Source organism: Haliotis cracherodii, unplaced genomic scaffold (assembly GCF_022045235.1).
Source record: "Haliotis cracherodii isolate W230 unplaced genomic scaffold, xgHalCrac1.p SCAF_20, whole genome shotgun sequence".
NCBI classification, from domain to species: Eukaryota; Metazoa; Mollusca; class Gastropoda; order Lepetellida; family Haliotidae; genus Haliotis; species Haliotis cracherodii.
In genome coordinates, this window is record NW_027266276.1 from 11396156 (window position 1) to 11416873 (window position 20718).

Genomic DNA, 20718 nt, shown 5'->3' on the forward strand with positions numbered 1-20718 from the left:
GTGTAACTTCTGATTGTGATAGTAGCCATAACGCCGTTATCTTGATCAGAACAAGGTGCTTGGTTCTGTGCTGATTGTTGGATAGGGTTGTTGTACTTTGTAGTACACTCTTCAAAAAAAGAAACGCATAGGTAGATTTTTAGTAAATTTATATCCCAAATAAAGTCGATATATTTAATTTACTATCATAGATACAAATATGAAATGTTGGAGCTCGATAGTCACATGTTGTCGTTGTACACAGACATTGAAAACTGTTCATTGTCATGTCACATAAGGCCACAAGGTTGCGCTGAACTCAATATCTCATGTGACCGCCCCGGACAGCAATCACGGCTCTGCACCTCCTCGGCACTGACTGGATAAGTGTACGAATTCTGTCCTGCGGAATTCTGCGCCATTCGCTTTGTAACGCGTTGGCCAGTTCTGGAAGCTCTGTGTCGTGTTCTGACGTTGATGTACACGTCGATCGAGTTCATCCCAGAAGTGATCGATTTGGTTAAGATCTGGAGATCTCGACGACCAGGGCAAGTCGTTGATGTTGGCATTATGGAGGTAATCTACCGAGACACGAGCACTGTGCGGTGGGGCGTTGTCCTGTTGAAACAGATCCCTCTGGCAAGTGATGCAGAGCTATAATGCAGTGCATGATGCCAACAGGCCTACAAACCTAATGTGGGATTCGAACCCATGGTCACAGATTTCTGGCGCAGCTAAGGGACACAATTCTGCAAAGGTAATTGCAGCGTCTCAGACTTAGAAACTACTTGGTTAATATGCGTCACTGTATGTACATTTCTAGGAAGTAACGTCGCATTTAATCATTTCAAAAGAAATTTTCCATCGATATAGGAACATGAGAATAACATCTGATTCTATAATCAATCAATAAAACTCACTACCATGTATGCAATGAAGACCTCACGCTTGACAAATGTGGGCCCACCTGTTGCGGTCACAATATGATGGAAAAAGTGGTCCCACGTTTTAGAAAATGGTTGTTGAAGAGGATATGTACATCACACTCTACCAGCTAAACTATTGACTTTTACCAAAGGGATTAAATGGAAAATTAATACTAAGATCGACGACAACGTACAGCGTGACTAATCCCACTTTGAGCAAATGAGTCATTATCAGATTGGAGTATAATTCATGTCACCATATGGTTATTTTTGTCTATCGGACAGTTGTGATATTTGGCAATTTCGTAGCTAAGATTATATTCTGACATAAAATCCAAATGTGAGTTATAAACTTTAATTATTTTTGAAATATTTGGTTGATGGGGTTGGGGTGAACAACCTCTGTGCCAAACTTCTTAGTCAACTCTGTATCGTACACTTTTGGCAGGCGTTATTCGTTCTTGACTTGAGTTCCACTGCAATAGGGAGCACAGGTACCCTGAATCTTCTGACAATAAGTCACCAATTTCTTCACGCTATGTGACATTTGGAAAACTTCTTCACCAATCCATGCTAAGTTTTCACAGTGAACCTTCGCAGTTACATGTCCACTCTCTGAAGATCCGGGTAAGAACAGGTCTTCAGCAACCCATGCTTGCCATGAAATGGCGAAACTTGTCATAAGAGGCGACTAACGGGATCGGTGGTCAGGCTCGCTGACTAGGTTGATGCAAGTCACCGTATCCCGATTGCTGGATCGATGCTCATGGTGATAACTGAATTGACTCGATTTTCTTCAGACTGCCGTCATACTGCTGGGATATTGAAGAGTGCGTCGTTGAACTACAAACAAAACATGCTTATTTTTGTTTTTGTTTTTGGATATGCAGGGAGAGTGGACATATAGATGTGGCGGTGTGTATATAGATATGATAGACTGGACATAATGTAGATGTGACAGAGTGGTGACGTTTAGTAATCATTTTCATTCTCTCAAATACATCATTACATATTTATATCAAAAGAATAACCATCATCGCCACCCTCACCCAGTGTACTAAATCCATGTGCAACCCTGAAACAGTGAACTTGACCATTGCAAGGAAACCTTCACGTCCCTCAACAGTTACCCTGCCCACTTGGTCTCCAAAACCGGACGCAAGGCCCTCAAGAACTAAACCTGTTCCGTCGCCCATCAGAATCACCATACCATACCAAGGCCCTGTCACTCATCAGATATTCCGCCTCATCAAGAACAAAGCCAACATAGATGTCACCTGGTCTAGCAGCAAGTCCATCAAGACCCATCTACAAGCCAATGACAGAGGCACAAGCAGTGTAAGTCCCAAGACCCGAGGATGTATATACCAGATCTCCTGCAACTGTGGCCACCGATACATTGGAGATACCATCAGACCCCTCAACACTAGACTCAAAGAACATCAGAGCTCTGTCAACAAACTCGACCTGAAATCTGCTATTTCGGAACATATAATCAAGAACCAAGACCATTACATCATGCGGGAAGCCTCCAAAGTCCTGTCCAAGAACAACAACAAAGACAAAGAAAACTACAAGAAGCCATTGACATCAGGAGACACCAGCCAGCCATGAACCGTGACCAGGGAACCTATCTGCCTGGTGCTTGGGGCTTATTGCACTGATCTTCATCAGTGTCTAAATTGTTTGATAGACATTACCAGTTAGAAGTTGACGGATGACTAAATAAACACAATTTATGTATAACAACTTCTTTAATTACTCATGTATGCAATTGTTGTTCCTGTTAATCTTCCACCTACTATATATAGTATGTACCATGTTCCTCATTCAGTCTTGCTTGACAACGGTATAAGGATCTATACCGAAACGTTGCCTTTACAGTATTAAAAAAGTTGTCATTCATAAATTGTGTCTATTCATAAATTGTCATTGCTATTTCTATTCTTTTACCTATCAGTGCTAATTACCCCCAGCCTCCCGTTTGCCCATTGTCCATTGCCAATTACCATTTAGTCCTGGCTTCCAGTTGTCCATAACTATCAGTGCTAATTATTGTAAAGTGTTGACTTCCATTGTCTATTGCTAATCACCTATCGGCGTCAATAATCTATTTGCTTCCATTGTTAAGTTTCCACCTTTTGTTATCTTATTAATTTTGTTGTTCTTACATGTACATATATATGCTCTCTGCCTCACAGCATTCATTCACCTCGTGAAGGAGTAAGCATGTACTACGAAACGTTGTGTTCCTCGTAATAAGGAAGGTATCATCCATAAATTCTCTTCATTAAAAGAATAACTGTTTATGTTCTTTTGTTCCAGTTTGTTTGCAGGAGATAAATATGTTTGATATATATATAAAATTCCACTCAACTCAAATTTTTTATAGCCTCTCCTCGTTTAGATTACCCATGCCTTTGACAGCTGTTGAGGACTAACAGGCACGCAACTGTAACACTGTCGCTAGAGATGAATACGTTTAGAAAGACAGAGATATCCGGGTAATCAAGGAAGGAATCGGGTAGAGTAAAGACAATAATCTCCTCCGTCCTGGAGGTTAACCTGCCATGTGGCAGTGCATATAATTTTATTCCTGGTAGGGGGCACGGGTGGCCCAGTCGTCTAAGGCGCCGCGATTCGCTGTGCAGAGTTGCGTCCCTTTGGCACGCCAGAAACCTCTGATTGTGGGTTCGAATCCCGGTTCGCCCCGATTATGTTTCTAGGTTTGTCAGCACCATACCCGTGCTCGTGGGTTTCACCGAAGTGGTAAACGTCTGAGACCTGCATCACTTCGATCTTTCCTCCCACATTAAGCTGACACGCCGTGATATTACTGGAATACAACTAAAAGCGGCGTTAAACACAATTCACTCACTCAATAGTCGTTCAAGAACCACTTTTCAATGGTTTTACATCTATTTCTTTTAATATTTATTTTCATATAGAGAATGTCTTTTCCTAGGAGAAATTGATGATTTAATATCAGGGGGAAAGGCTAGAAAAAGATATATTGTTTTCAGGTTTTAATATATAAATATCGTTCACTGGGCTTGTTGTGTTCTGAATTTTTTTATCCTCACAGATCAGAGAAAATTCTGTATATCGTGATACTCCGCCTGAACAGCCTGATGTTGGTTGAAGGCCCGAATTGAGACAGGTCGTAGACGTTTACCGCTTTTATAAAACCTACAAGGTGACAAACCTAGAAACATATCCAGGGCGAATCTGGGATTCGAACACGCGATTTCTGATTTCTGGTACGCCTAAGGGACGCAACTATACACAGCGCTTTAGGTAACTGGGCCACAAGTGACTCCGGAATGAACACAGTACATGTATATGTATGAATATCTTAGGCTAATTATGCAAATACTAATGTGGAATTGGACACTGTATGGAATGTTACATATATATTTGACTTTGTATCTTATAGGGATTGAACCTGGATCTTGTATCGAGAGAACACGTGACCTGTTGAGCTTTTCATGTGACCTTGACCTAAACAGAATCAACAAGAATTCTCCAAACTTTATTTTAATGTTATTTATTTCTGTATTTGTACAGTATTTGTTTGAATTATTTCGTCATTGTGGGTAATGCGTCTGTTCATCAAGCCGAAGTCCGGGTTCGATTCCCAAGATAGGTACAAAGAATGGTTACTCTACCGTCATGTGGAAATGTCATTAAGGGGCGTGAAACCCCGCTCACTTGTGTTCGATTTAAGTCATGATGAAATTCCGTGAAACGTTGCTATCAATATGATTGCACGCGTGTGCGTGCCTGCGCGCGTGTGTGTGTCGGCCTGTCCTAGTTTTATCCCCTTCATGCCGATCGCCATGCAGGGTAACAACAAGTACCATCGTTTAACATGTTTTGGCATGAAGCGGCCAGGAAATTGAACAAACGACCTTCTGGCAGACGAACAAACCACTGTAAACCCATGTGACGATGTGGTGACACAACAACCATATAGTCATTGACTGGCCGTTCAAACATAAGCTCAAGACATCATTTAAGAAGAAAAAGACATTTTGCAAATTTCAAACACTGATGATCAACCTTTATTTAACAACAGCACCCACATCCACAACCATCCCACCACGACAAAAAAAAACACTTCCAATCCACCCACACCCCTTCCAAAATCACCCCACAACAACCACCCCCACCCTGTTCCACCACCACAACCACCCCTACGACTACCATCACTCCACCACCACGACTACACCAACCCCCACCCCCACTCATACCACGCTCCATCACCACATTCACCCCTACCTCTACTGTTGACAATAAGTGAAATCATTTTTCGTTTTAATTTAAGCTGCTACTGAATAGCAATTTATGTTTTTCCGTAACTTTCGAGAATTACTTCCCCTTAGTTTCACCTACGGTCCAATTCGTCACCACTCGCCCCTTTCCGTAACCTGCAAGAAGACTCGTCGCCCTATCGATGAATGTAATGTGCGAAAATACGACAAACCAATCAGAATGCGTGTATGATTTCAAGTACTTCTTCAAAGAATCCCTCAGAAATAATTTTTGATTTTACATATGTCTTGCATCTAAAAATATACCCAAGACACAGTTAAATGTGTTCAATCATACTGTATAATTCCACAAGTCCCGATGTGCTTTAAATTGCATCTGAAATATATATGATATATGGGGAAATATATGTGAACCATTACGCAACGAATTGTTTTAGGTATGCCCATTTGCGCTAAGACGGAACCCGGTCGCAAAAGTGGACACGAGAGGGGCACGAGTCTCTATTCGGCTTGTCCCGGAATAACACGAGTTAGCCACGAATGCTGCGGTCCAACACACCAACACCATTATTACCGTTCCACCACCGCAACCAACACTATCTTCCCCTCAATCGCCAAACAGTTCGGCAGATGATTCTATTACATGCATCCTGTAACACATACACTGTAGTGTATTATCGACCCAAATTGCGATGAATTTTACAAAACAAGTCTCACAACTTATAAGAAGTTACCGTTTATTTAGGAAAAGCACAGTTCGGGTTGGCGAAACAGTTAGCCCAATATTCGTGTTGATGTTTGGCGTAGGCCTCATCGACACACGTAGACGGTGGGCAACAGACGCCGGACATTGGCCGATAGCAAGCCAGGCCTGCAAGCAATACAGAATAAATCATTGTGTGTAGTAGGATATTGATATGTGAAGGCAATGTAGATCAGTTTTAAAGATTCATGATCGATGGGGCGAGTGATTGAGTAAGGTTTTACGACGCGGTTTGCAATATTCCAGTATTATCACGATGGGGGACGTGAGAAATGGGCTTCACATATTTTATCCGTGTGGAAACTCGAACCCGGGCCTTCGGGGTGACGAGCGAACGCTTCAGCCACAAGGTTACCCGACCGCCCAACACCCTGCCATGGAGCTACGATACACACGTCAACCTACCCGATGGGAGTGGCCATTAGTCAGTGGTGGGCAGTAAGATCTTACTTATTTGAATTGGCGTGGTGGATTTTAGGCCTTATTCCCACATTTAGTTGACACGCCGTGATATAACTAGAATACTATTAAAAGCGGCATTAAACCCAACTCACTCACTCTTTAGATAGTAAACATTCTGAACACTGAAACGATTATTATTTATTTTCCTTTCGTTAGTTTTCATGTTTTTCAAATCGTACACCTTGACCGATACCCGTGTTAGAAGAATTAGAAGAATTGGTCTTCAGCAACCCATGCTTGCCGCAAACGGCGACTATGCTTGTCGTAAGAGGCGACCAACGGGATCGGGTGGTCAGGCTTGGTTGATGCATGTCATTGTACTCCAATTGCGTGTGTTGATGCTTATGATATCAATCACTGGATTGTCTGTTCCAGACTCGATTATTTACACACCGCCGTCATATAAATGGAATATTGCTGTGTGCGGCGTTAAACAACAAACAAACAAACCTTGACCCACCACCTCACCTCAATCAGTAACATTGCAGTGTATGGATCTGGTGGGAAAAGGAACACAACTGTTTTTATATTTTTGCGATCGGGAATACATTCTTATTAAATGCGAAGCAGTGTTTTAGTCATCTTTTTACGTTTAAGGTTTCTGTTTCTGGGTTGTTGCACGGTAGTCAGTAAAACCCCCCTCAAAGCGTCTCAAAGTTCCTGGGTCGATAAATTATACGCGATACGATGCATGGAAACTTAACGCCAGTCGTGTCGTGTTAAGGAACCGCGTTTCATCACGTTTCAAGGCGATGACTACAGACCCAAACATAACATATTTAGTTAGCTAATAATGGCTGGATTAATCATTCAAACTAAGAAAAATGTATGTTGTTCAACAATTGCAAATCCCTTTTGTTTGTTGTTTATATAGTTTCGCTATCAGGTTACATTCAGGTGTACGTGATGGCTTTATTCATGAACACAGAAACAATGCATTCACTTGTTCAACCAGCCAGGGGATAATTTAAGTATAACAGGTGTCTCAGCTAAACTTCCTCAATTCACTTGAACTCAAGCGCACCATAATTTCCTCAACTCATTAGCACTTCTTCAACTGAACTGAACTTCAATAACTCATCATAACTTCCACATCTCACCTAAACTTCCTCATTTCACCTTAACTTAAACATCTCACCCGGACTTCCACAACTCACCCCAACGTCCACTTCTCACTTCAACTGCCACATCTCACCTCAACTGAAAATCTCACCTGCAGTTCCACAACTCACCAAAACTTCCACAACTCACCTCAACTTCCACAACTCACCTCAACGTCAACACTCCATCTCAGCTTCCACAATCCATCTGGACATCCACATCTTCCACGCCTAACCTCAATTTCAACAACTCAACTGAACTTCCACAACTTACCTGGACTTCCACAACTCACCAAAACTTCCACAACTCACCTAAACTTCCACAACTCACCACAACCTCTACATCTCCCTTCAACTTCCACATCTCACATCAACTTCCACAACTCACCTAAACTTCCACAACTCACCTGGACTTCCACAACTCACCTAAACTTCTACAACTCACCTAAACTTCCACAACTCACCACAACCTCCACATCTCACCTCAACTTCCACAACTCACCTCAACTTCCACAGCTCACCACAACCTCCACATCCCACCTGGACTTCCACAACTCACCTCAACTTCTATAACTCACCTAAACTTCCACAACTCACCACAACCTCCACATCTCACCTCTACTTCCACAACTCACCTCAACTTCCACAGCTCACCACAACCTCCACATCCCACCTAAACTTCCACAACTCACAACTTCCACATCTCACCTGGACCTCCACAACTCACCTGTGTCACACTGGCACGAGCTGTCACATATTTCCCCCTTCACAGATTTCTTGGTGCTGCACGTGCCATTACGCGTACGTCCAAGCGTTCCAAACCCACCGAATCCGCCTGGTAATGACAACGATATTGACAAGGAGATGAGACATTGAGCAGTGATTGTGATGGACATTGTAGTGATGGTTGACAATGTGATGGTACTGATGCTAGAGGTGATGTTATGAAGGTGAAGTTGGTTGTCGTGGATGCTGCCGATGTAAAGATTATTATGAGTTATGATTACTCTGATGACAGAGTCGTTCAATGGCCTTCGGGTCGAGGAGACCGTCCTTCTTTCAGGTTTAGTATGTATTGTTTCCATTTTTAGTTTGTATTTCCAAGTCTCACCAAATGGTCCATTGCCCTGGTCTGTTGAAATGACCTTGTCGTTGCTGTCCCTGCAACAGCTGCCGCAGGTGTGGGAACTAGTGCAGTGCGTCCCAGGTGCCGCTCCCTAGTGTTAAACAAAACAGGAGTGAGTGAGTGTGTGAGTGAGTGAGCGCGTGTGTGTGTGAACATTACCATTATTCTGATAACATCAACTTCTCCATAATTCATTTGTCATCAACGAATAGGTCTTCAGCTACCAATGCTTGCCTTAAAAGGTGACTATGCTTGTCGTAAGAGGCGACTAAGGGGATCGGGTGGTCAGGCTCACTAACTTGGTTGATGCATGTCACCGTATCTTATGCTCGATGCTCATGATATCAATCACTGCATTGTCTGGTCCAGACTCGATTATTTTCACACCGGAATAGCTGGAATATTGCAGAGTGCGGCGTTAAACAACAAACAAAACAAACCAAATCGGCGACCAGTAAGTGGAATATTTTAGACAACACATGCCATAAGACAGGATTAGTATAGATTGTTAAGACATTGTTAAAGGTTGAACGCTTTTAGTTCTAACTGCCGGGGGCGGATGGGTAGCCTAGTGGTTAAACCATTCGCTCGCCACGTCGAAAGTCTACGTTCGATTCCCCAGATGGGTACGATGTATGAGGCCTATTTCTGGTGTCCCCCGCCGTGATATAGCTGGAATATTGCTAAAAGCGGCGTAAAACCATACTCACAAACTTCCGGCGAAAAGGAAGTATACACCCAACAAAAAAGAAATGGTTATTCGATGGTGATGTATTTGATACGGGTATCAACCTTGTGTTTTGACCCTTAAAGTGGCGGTATTTCGGCGAATGTTTTCGGTCCGGTAACGTTTTGATAACGTGTGTAATTATTTGGTCAAATCCAGTTTTCAAGTGTACACTTTCTTTTACAAGGCAGTATATTTGCCGGGGATTGACGTCATAAAAGTAATACTCTACCTCGACGTGATAGTGGAGCACCTGAAATATAGATAGTAATATAATATTAGAAAAATGATTGGAACATGTTGTATACTATTGCGCCTTTTTACTTACTCGTTTCTCGCGGTACAGTTCCGGAAACGTACTTCCACAAAACCTGTGCGTTTCTTCCGCAAAAACGAAATTACCGAGATATATTCGAAACACAGAGAGGTTGTTAGGAGAAAGTATCGACAGACAGAAAGGTTGTAAGGAGAAAGTGTCGACATACAGAGAGGTTGTTAGGAGAAAGTGTCGACTTACAGAGAGGTTGTTAGGAGAAAGTGTCGACATACAGAGAGGTTGTTAGGAGAAAGTGTTGACATACAGATAGGTTGTTAGGAGAAAGTGTTGACATACAGACAGGTTGTCAGGATAAAGTGTTGACATACAGACAGGTTGTCAGGATAAAGTGTTGACATACAGAGAGGTTGTTAGGAGAAAGTGTTGACATACAGATAGGTTGTTAGGATAAAGTGTTGACATACAGACAGGTTGTCAGGATAAAGTGTTGACATACAGACAGGTTGTTAGGAGAAAGTGTCGACATAAAAGGAGGTTGTCAGGAGAAAGTGTTGACATACAGAGAGGTTGTTAGGAGAAAGTGTCGACATACAGAGAGGTTGTTAGGAGAAAGTGTTGACATACAGACAGGTTGTCAGGATAAAGTGTCGACTTACAGAGAGGTTGTTAGGAGAAAGTGTTGACATACAGAGAGGTTGTTAGGAGAAAGTGTCGACTTATACAGAGAGGTTGTTAGGAGAAAGTGTTGACATACAGAGAGGTTGGCAGGGGAATGCGTTGAAAGTACCACAGCGGATGTCTAGTCCAGATTCGATTATTTACAGATCGCCGTCAAATAGCTGGAATATTGCTGAGAGCGGCGTTAAACAACAAACAAACAAACACAATAAGGAAAGACATACTCACCAACACAACACAGAGAGCCAGAACCGTCTTCATGTTTACAGTGCTGGGTAGTGACAAACAGGTGATTCTTCACACCACACCTGACAGGTGTAACTTCTGATTGTGATAGTACCCATAACGCTGTTATCTTGATCAGAACAAGGTGCTTGGTTCTGTGCTGATTGTTGGATAAGGTTGTTGTACTTTGTAGTACACTCTTCAAAAAAAGAAACGCATAGGTAGATTTTTAGTAAATTTATTGTACCAAATAAAGTCGATATATTTAATTTAATATCATAGATACAAATATGAAATGTTGGAGCTCGATAGTCACATGTTGTCATTGTACACAGGCACTGACAACTGTTCATTGTCATGTCACATAAGGCCACAGGGTTGCGCTGAACTCAGTATCTCGTGTGACGGCCCCGGGCAGCAATCATGGTTCTGCATCTCCTCAGCAATGACTGGATAAGTGTACGAATTCTGTCCTGCGGCATTCTGCGCCATTCTGCTTGTAACGCGTTGGCCAGTTGTGGGAGTCTCTGCGGCGTGTTCTGACGTTGACGGACACGTTGATCTAGTTCGTCCCAGAGATGTTCGATTGGGTTGAAATCTGGAGATCTCGACGGCCAGGGCAAAACGTTGATGTTGGCATTATGCAGGTAGTCTACCGTGGCACGAGCTGTGTATGGTGCAGCGTTGCCCTGTTGAAACAGATCCCTCTGGCGGGCGATGATTGGAAGAAGGTAAGCTGAAGAATTTGATTCATGTAGCGATTTTTTGTCCAATTTCCCTGAACCACAACCAAGTCAGATCTCGTGGTGTAGGATATGGCACCAACACCATGACACTACCGGCACCGAAATTGTCGAATTTACGTACACAATGTGGGGAAAAACGCTCATTTCGACGACGATAGTTCTTGACAGTCTGGTCCGATATCCTCCTGAAACCAAGGATGCGTCCTGCAGTCTTCGTAGCCGCATTGCGATGACGTTGGTGGAAAAGTTGAATGCAGCGATCCTTTGCAGGGGGATAACTCTTGGTCGGCCGGTTCCCGGACGGTCTGCAATGGAATTGAACCGAGTGTATCGGTCACAAAGGCGACAAATGGTGTGGTGGACGTTGAAGTGGCGTGCAACAGAAGACTGCGATTCCACTCTTTGGATACGTCCTGTGGCGATGTCTCGGCATTTTCGAACTTGAAAAATGTTAACAACTGAATGACAAATTATTGGCGAATGTTTGCCTTTTCATGGCCACTACCACGAGTTACGAAAGCCATAATTTGCACGTGCATTTTGTTTTACTGCTTTTCTCCGTGACATGTTTGAACAATTGTGAAAACAATGCCGTTTAAGACATTGCAAATCGACTATTTTCATACTAAGATCTTCCGTTTGGATATAGTAGTTTGTTTGCTATTCGTGGTTTTCCCATGTTAAGAAGCACACCTTAGCTAAGCGCCCAAGACTATTGTATTCCCCGGCTTTCCAGGACAGATAGCCCTCTCCGAGGTCCACGCGCAAGTATATATACCTTCGTCAGGATCTTGTATCTTTATGCCCAGGTATTGTTAGATCGTTTACGGGTCGGCAGGCTATTGGCTTGTCACTCGAAAGTCAGGTTTCGTTAGTAAGTGATGATAGGGCACTTTTGATCTTGTACTGACTTACTCTGGTCGTATTGAGCTCAACTTATTAGCTGGGTTTTTCATACTCCATTTTTTTCAGTAATCTGTGGATAACCAACCTTCTCGTGGTTGGCTAGCATCTGGGAAATTTTAGTTTTTCCTTGCTCAGTCAAATTAGCCGAGTCTTTAATCTATTAGACTAGTTTGATAGTCAAATGTTCTTGTCCATCTTTTTATTGTCCAAGGCACTTGTTTTTAGGAATAGACCCTCTACGTGACCCAGGCGTAGGTCATTCCCTCATTGGAGTGTTTAGTTAATTAACTTAGGCGTTAAGTGGTCGCAGCCGACTTAGATGCCCGTCTACGCAATTTGTCAATATCTTGCCAAAGTGTTGTTTTAGCTACTCGCAATTTATTACTCTTTCACAGTAGTGAGTGAGTTGGGTTTAACGCCGCTTTTAACAGTATTCCAGTTATATCGCGGCGTGTCAGCTTAATGTGGGAGGAAAGCCCGAAGTGATGCAGGTCTCAGACGTTTACCACTTCGGTGAAACCCACGAGCACGGGTATGGTGCTGACAAGCCTAGAAACATAATCGGGGCGAACCGGGATTCGAACCCACAATCATAGGTTTCTGGCGTGTCCAAAGGACGCAACTCTACACAGCGGCACCTTAGACGACTGGGCCACCCGTGCCCCTTCTTTCACAGTAATGCTCTCGTATAACTAATCAGTCATCTTTGTCAGTGCAGATTGGGTTTATTTGAACCTTTATAGTGTCATCTATTGATACAATTATCTGTTATTTATAAACATGTGAACCCATTACCACGTTTTCATTATTACTCGTTCTGACACGCCTGATATTGGATCATGATCCGTGACAGATTCCAGTACGACGTCTTCCGAGTTCAGTTAACAAAATCTTGTCTTTTTGTTCCAATTTACAGACAAACATTTCGGCGAGTACAGACAAAGTCTGTGACAATGTTCGAGTGTTTAAATTTTTACAAATCATAACCATATCCCGGGAGAATGTTGTCGTATGAACCACCCACGTTCAGGATAGTGGTGGAGTTGATGCCGTTACAGATGACGACGATACACTGGAACAGAATCACGCGGGATGTTGTCAACTCTATGACCGAAAGTCAACTCTGGCGTCCAAAACCGCCAACAGCACTTCACTAGTCATAACCATGCGCATGCGCATTAGGAAGTGATTATGTGAGCCAACGGAAGATGGAACTCAAATTGTCATGTATTCATCTCAATAGACCAATAAAACTTAACACGAACTAAAATCAACTCCCCGCAGATGGCTCGCGTGAGGTTAATGATTTTCACTTTCACCATGTTTAACGTAGTGATCAGGAGGTCGTACACATCGATGGAATGCAGTGACCGCTACTTGATCTGGTAAAAGGACATCGCCTTGTTGGGTGATGACGGTAATGCATTGATAAAAGACATTAAAACAAAACAATATTGGTTTATTTGGAGACACTGGCGAATTGGTTATTGTCTGTGAACAATAAGGGTCAGTCTGTCTTACAGACCCTGATACATTTATATCAACTACAGCCAATGCAAGTCTATAATGTTTGGCAAGTCTAGATTACTGCAGTATCTGAAAATGAAGAGAATCACTGGGCTCCCTTTTTATTAGATTTTTATTTTCTGTATGATATGTTCATTTCAGAGACTATATGTTAGTCTAAATAAGGGTGGAAGGATCTAGAATCCGGGATACGGCAGCGATGGGGTGGGTGGTTAGTTTAATTATTTAATCATTGATAATCAGAGCTGATGGGAAACTGTGGTAGATGTTCTGAATAATATTTTTATTTTTATTTTATGGTGGACATGTGGAGGACTTTTCCAAATTTGCCGCATCAGTGACAAAAATTATGCCCGATGCAATTCTCTGTTTTGACTTTTTGTACCAAATGTTCTCGTGGTTTTTTTTCAAATGAACAATTGACTTGCCTTTGCATGTGTTTGTGACGGATCCGCTGATGGGACAGGAAACGCCAACCTTTTCGCGACCACCAGGTAGCGCCACTATTTGATACTGATTGATAAACACATGATCATGATATAGCTGGAATCGAAGAATCGAGATTGTGAATGTGGACAGTTTTTGTCGCTTTTATGTATAAATGAGAGGGACCAAATCTACAGTTATACTACTTCAAATTTCAAAACACAGCAGGTGTTTCTCCATTCTACCATGACGACAAGAAGCCATTAAAAACCGTTCTCCTTTGATTCGCGTAATTACACATGAGCAAAAAGCTCAAATGTCTTAGAACCTTCCGAAAAAATGTGTTTGTTTGCACGTCATGCACTTGAGGGGGCACGGGTGGCCCAGTCGTCTAAGGCGCCGCGATTCGCTGTGCAGACTTGCGTCCCTTGGGCACGCCAGAAACCTATACTTGTTGGTTCGAATCCCGATTCGCCCAGATTATGTTTCTAGGTTTGTCAGCACCATACCTGTGCTCGTGGGTTTCACCGAAGTGGTAAACGTCTGAGACCTGCATCACTTCGGGCTTTCCTCCAACATTAAGCTGACACGCTGATAAAACTGGAATACTGTTAAAAGCGGCGTTAAACCCAACTCACTCACTCACTCATGCACTTGAAATACATCCCTGAGTGAGGCATGTGCACTGCAATCATGACTCGGGTTAAGAAATGTCCCTTGGGAAATATTTGAGCAACTGTAACAATCAAAACACCAATGTCACTTGCAAATGTTGATAGCCAGTAAATGTTTAATCGTTTATTCCACCTTTTTACCATGTCGTCGTTGCTGAAGCTTACAGAAGTTAGTCTTCAGTGTTGACTGTTGTGACACGCTATTCGTCAGAATATTTTGTCGGTGATTAGAAAGAAGTAGTTCCATCCTTGGGGTGTTTAACAAACACTTCAGTTAGCTAACGCCCTGTTTAGACAACAGAACATAACGGTTATCTTGTGTATCCACAACATCATGATCATTGATCATTGGTTTGAATCTATAGCAACACTAGACCGGTCTAATTAGTACTGACATCAAGACTTATTAGTCGTTCAAGAACCACTTTGCAAATGTTTATTTTCTATTAATTTCTTATAATTTCTTTTAAAACCTATATAAATATAGGGAGCGTCTCTGTTTAAGGAGACATTGATTATTTGGTTTTAAGGGGAAAACCTGGAAAAAATATGTTTTTATTCAGGTTTGCAAAAAAAATCGTTCACTGGGCATGATGGAGTTCTGATGTTGTTTGTCCCCATATATCAGTTATGTCTTTCTTGAACAGCTTGATGTGGGAGGAAAGCCTGAAGTGCTGTTGTCTTAGACCTTTACCACTTGGTGAAACCCACAAGGTGACAAACCTAGAAGCATAATCAGGGCGAATCTGGGATTCAAACTCACAATCATAGGATTCTGGAACGCCTAAGGGAAGCCACTCTACACGGAGCATTGCGGCGCCTTCACATAGATCCCGGAATATACATAATATACAATGTATTCAATAATCGCCAAGAAAAATGAAGAACGGGGCGTGATTTATTTCACGACGAAACATTGTCCTGTCATGACGTCATTTCTGATTCGAATATGCGCTCGCAACTTGATGACGTCATATTTTGGATGATGTTATTTTTTAGATGGAAGTGTCTAGTAAGTGGTTCCCCAAAGATGAAGGTGGGCTTAGCAGATAAACCCAGTGGCCGAACGATCGCATCCAAAAATGGAGAGATAAGACAAACGGTATTCAGAGAAAATGTACAAATAATCGACGTGATGATTGCGGGAAATACCAAACTTAACCCACCTGTTTGTAAAATGGACTTGTCCGACATTAACGAGGTTGGATTCTATTCAGCGGGGTCATCAAATGTTATTAAAATTTGTGTAAATATTTTTAAAGCTTGTACATATTATATCATCATCCTTAAAGAGACTGTACATTATGTTGATATATCATATAAGAAAGAAAGTTGTTTAGTAAATACGTAAGTAGAATGGGACACCGTTGAGACTGTTACATATATATATATATTGGACTTCCCTTTTGTACCTAAACGTTCCCCGAACCTTGTGACGAGGGAGGAGATGACCTGTTTCGCTTCTCATGCCACCTTGACCTAAACAGAATCTACAAGATTTCTACTATCTCTAACTTTAATGTTATTATTCACTGTAGTTTCTTTTTTTAATTTATTCCGTCATTGTGAGTAATACGTTTGTTCATCGCGCCGAAGTCCGGGTTCGATTCCCCAGATTGGTATAAAATATGGTTACTCCGTCATTAAGCTGGGTATTCGTCACCACTCGCATATTTCCGTAATCTACAACAAGGCTTGCCACCTTCTCGAAGGTCGTCAAAACTACGCAAGCCAATCAGACGATGTTGTTACATGTTGGGCCATGTTGATTGGCAGATTAAATGTACACATGAGTTTGTTGACATTCAGGAAACGGCTCCCTTGACTGCGACATCCGTTCATTTAAGCCGTCACTTGTCTACTAGTAGGCTTTCCACTACTACATTTAGAGTAATATTCATTTTGATGGTAAACCAAGAAATTACCAATGTATTAAAGTGATTAACCAATCACCTATTTTAAAACAAATTATTTAATTACCTGTAACATACATTAGTGAAATATTTGAATTAGCAAAAAGAATATGTAACTATAGAGATGGCAGAATTTGCTCCGGTCATTCATATTTTTCATGGTATTAATGGCCCATATCCAAGTTAAGGTCAGAATCAGCTGGCTGAGTTTGGTTTGTGTACCAAATGACATCTTCCCGAGGCAAGGAAGTTAACTGACTGCAAAAGTCCAGTTCCCACCCTTGCCGAACTAGGCTGGAATTTCCAGGCTCGATCGTAGCGCAACCAGTGGCTACTAAGGATTATGTCTCTTATATGTCACTCCTATTGACCAATCAGATTCCATTTCTCATATCACTTGCATTTGCTTCAAATAAAATGGCGGCGCCCAGCCAAAACGATCTGATCGATAATCAAGATCTATATTGCAATAAAGACGGGTCTTTGCCGCGAAGTACATCACATCATTTGAGCACCTTGATTAAAAACATGAAAAGATTTGTAAAATATCTGTTGATGCCCAATCGGCGGTACACATGCTTCGCAAATCCTGCATTCGACTGAAATCTGCACGTTGAAATCCACGTAGTTCTTTACGCGATTTTGATTGGACTATGCAGAGACTCTTTAGTCCAGCCAAAATGTAACTCCGGAATACCAGCCTAGTTCGGCGAGGATGGGGAACTGGACTTTTATAGTCAGTTAACTCCCTTGCCTTGGGCAGATGCCAAATGATAGTTTCTATTAACTATCTATAGATATGACTTTGTCGGACATTGCTCGGGGGTGTAAATGCTATGTATACCCGCGAGCACTGACATATATATAGAGACAATCCTCTTCCATAACTAGTGCTTTAACAATGATGTTTAACTTTGCTTTATTAGCACATAAGCGGGGGGATTCGTGTAGATGTCAAAATTAGGTTAGTGGTGATATATTTTAAACTGAATATATTATCTGGTGAAACACTGTTATTCAGCCTTATTTAACAGCCGCGCTCTTTTCCAGAACTACTCCACCACGACAAACACCCCATCACCAATCCACTACAACCCAACACGCTTTCGCCAACCACCCCCACACCCAACCCTTCACACAAGTGTGATCACTCCACAGGCGCCTCAAACCTCCGCTTATACCACCGCCCCATCACCACATTCACCCCTTCCCCGCTCATACCACCGCCCCATCACCACATTCACCCCTTCCCCGCTCATACCACCGCTCCATCACCACATTCACCCCTTCCCCGCTCATGCCACCGCCCCATCACCACATTCACCCCTACACCACTCATACCACCGTCCCATCACCACATTCACCCCTACACCACTCATACCATCGTCCCATCACCACATTCACCCCTACACCACTCATACCACCGTCCCATCACCACATTCATCCCTACACCACTCATACCACCGTCCCATCACCACATTCACCCCTACACCACTCATACCACCGCCCTATCACCACATTCACCCCTACACCACTCATACCACCGTCCTATCACCACATTCACCCCTACACCACTCATACCACCGCCCTATCACCACATTCACCCCTACACCACTCATACCACCGTCCCATCACCACATTCACCCCTACACCACTCATACCACCGTCCCATTACCACATTCACCCCTACACCACTCATACCACCGCCCCATCACCACGACCACACGTACCCCGTCATACCACTGCCCCATCACCACGACCATACGTACCCCGTCATACCACCGCCCCATTACCACGACCACCCGTACCCCCACTCATACCACCGCCCCATCACCAAGACCACACGTACCCTGTCATACCACCGCCCCCTCACAACGACCAGCCGTATCCCGTCATACCACCGCCTCATCACCACGACCACCCGTACCCCGTCATACCACCGCCCCCTCACAACGACCAGCCGTATCCCGTATTACCACCGCCCCATCACCACGACCACCCGTACCCTGTCATACAACCGCCCCATCACCACGACCACATGTACCCCGTCATACCACCGCCCCATCACCATGACCAGCCGTACCCCGTCATACCACCGCCCCATCACCACGACCATCCGAACCTCCGCTCATACCACCGCCCCATCACCACGACTACCCGTATCCCGTCATACCACCGCCCCATCACCACGAACATCCGAACCTCCGCTCATACCACCGCCCCATCACCACGACCACCAGTACCCCGTCATACCACCGCCCCATCACCACGACCACCAGTACCCCGTCATACCACCGCCCCATCACCACGACCACCCGTATCCCGTCATGCCACCGCCCCATCACCACGACCACCCGTATCCCGTCATACCACCGCCCCATCACCACGACCACCCGTATCCCGTCATACCACCGCCCCATCACCACGACCACCCGTATCCCGTCATACCTCCAATTGACAACTTGAGGGAGTATTGTCCATTACTCCTCTTGCAGTGCCTGGCCCAGTTGGGGTAACGATGACCAAACGACTTTTAATCATCTGGTCAGTATTTTGAACTCCAGTGGCCTGGCGTTAGTGAACAGTGATTTGACTGGCTGTTTGGGATCGATTTCTTAAAACCTGGGTTCTGATTACTAGTAAAATAATCCTGGTCTTGTGATGTTGACCTTGGGCGCCCTGTGCGGGGTCGATCATTAACATTTGGTGTCTGCAGAAACCTGTTCCAGGATCTTCATATCACAGACGGAGACATATTGCACATGTTGGCTACTTCTCGCTGAGTTCTACCACTTTGAAACATGCCAGTAGTTTTAGGCGTTTGTCCAAGGTGTAGACGACGAATTTCCAATCTGACAATAAATACTGCATTAAAACAAGAGTATAGACCTTAGACGTATTATTATGGAAAATGAAAATCAACAATATCAATTGCTCAGAGCGATGTGACGACCTTGTAACTGATGTGACAAAATCAAGAATGACCCCCAATCCACGTGCTCGGAAGGATAGCATGATCCACGTGCAATATGTTTTTCGGCGTTAGGGTTTGGTTCTGAAACTGTCCTATCTATGGCAGTCATCTTTCAAAGCTGATCTTTCTTCATACGACCGATCAAAACATTTTTATTTCACGAGTACATAAGGGAAAGTCTCGCTGTGAAAGGCGAACGAATAGACGACGAGGTAAACAGGTTTCGTCTCCTAATCTTTGATTAATTTCAACGCAAGCATTAAATTTTGCTTATTTACAAATCTAAAATGTGATTGTGTATTTAAGTTTGTTTGAACGTTTTAAAGTGACTATTATTCTTCAAAATTGATCTACCACAGTAACTGGAATATTTTATACAACAAATCCCATTAGAAAGTGAGTGAGTGAGTTTTTACGCAGCTTATAGCAATATTCCAGCAATATCACGGTGGGGGACATCAGAAATTGGCTTCACACATTGTACCCACCCATTAGAAAGAGTCAGTATAGATTGTGGGACATTGTTAAGAGTTCAACGCTTGTTGCCCTTAACTTCCGGGCAAAATTTTGACCCTTAAGTTCCTGATGTCTCAGCGACTGTTTGCAAACCAGTAACGTTTGTAATTATTTGGTCAAATCCAATTTTCAAATGTACGCTTTCTTTTGCCTGGCAATTTGTGCGTCGAGGATTGACGTCATAAGAGTAATACTCTACCTCGATGTGATAGAGGAGCACCTGAAATAAAGACGATAATACAAAATTAGCCAAAAGATTTCAACATATTGTGAACTACTGCTCACAATTTCTTACCTGTTTTTCGTGGTACCGTTCCGGGAACGTATCGCGGTACTTCCACAAAGACTGTATGGTTCTTCCGCAAAGATTGATTTACCGCACCACGGTTTGCGGAATAACAGCTGCACGTTTTCGGAATTACCACTATACGCTTGTGAAATTAACGCGGCAGTTTGCGCTATTAAAAAACTCTTAACAAACTATCTGTATGTCAACGCT

At 43.1% G+C, this 20718-nt stretch overlaps 2 protein-coding genes across 2 annotated transcripts in view; one reads left to right on the forward strand and one right to left on the reverse strand.

Annotated features, from left to right (window-relative positions):
* The first annotated feature begins 1970 nt into the window (after positions 1-1970).
* On the forward strand, positions 1971-2519 carry LOC139470495 (uncharacterized). Its single transcript, XM_071252901.1, has one exon. It carries the CDS (start codon positions 1971-1973, stop codon positions 2517-2519), a length of 549 nt encoding a protein of 182 aa, XP_071109002.1.
* Positions 2520-5899: 3380 nt separating this feature from the next.
* The window catches only part of LOC139470318 (uncharacterized), a 119461-nt gene continuing 104642 nt past the window's right edge, over positions 5900-20718 (reverse strand). Inside the window, exons 3-6 of the mRNA XM_071252688.1 lie at positions 20419-20439; positions 8616-8721; positions 8232-8339; positions 5900-6050 (exon numbers count right to left, since the gene is read on the reverse strand). Of these exons, the coding sequence (XP_071108789.1) occupies positions 5917-6050; positions 8232-8339; positions 8616-8721; positions 20419-20439 (369 nt within the window). The 3' untranslated portion in view covers positions 5900-5916. The remainder of the gene's footprint in view (positions 6051-8231; positions 8340-8615; positions 8722-20418; positions 20440-20718) is intronic.

Bases quoted from the DNA above. Each gene is read 5' to 3' on its own strand.
- LOC139470495 (XM_071252901.1), top strand. From the start codon at position 1,971: ATGTGCAACCCTGAAACAGTGAACTTGACCATTGCAAGGAAACCTTCA.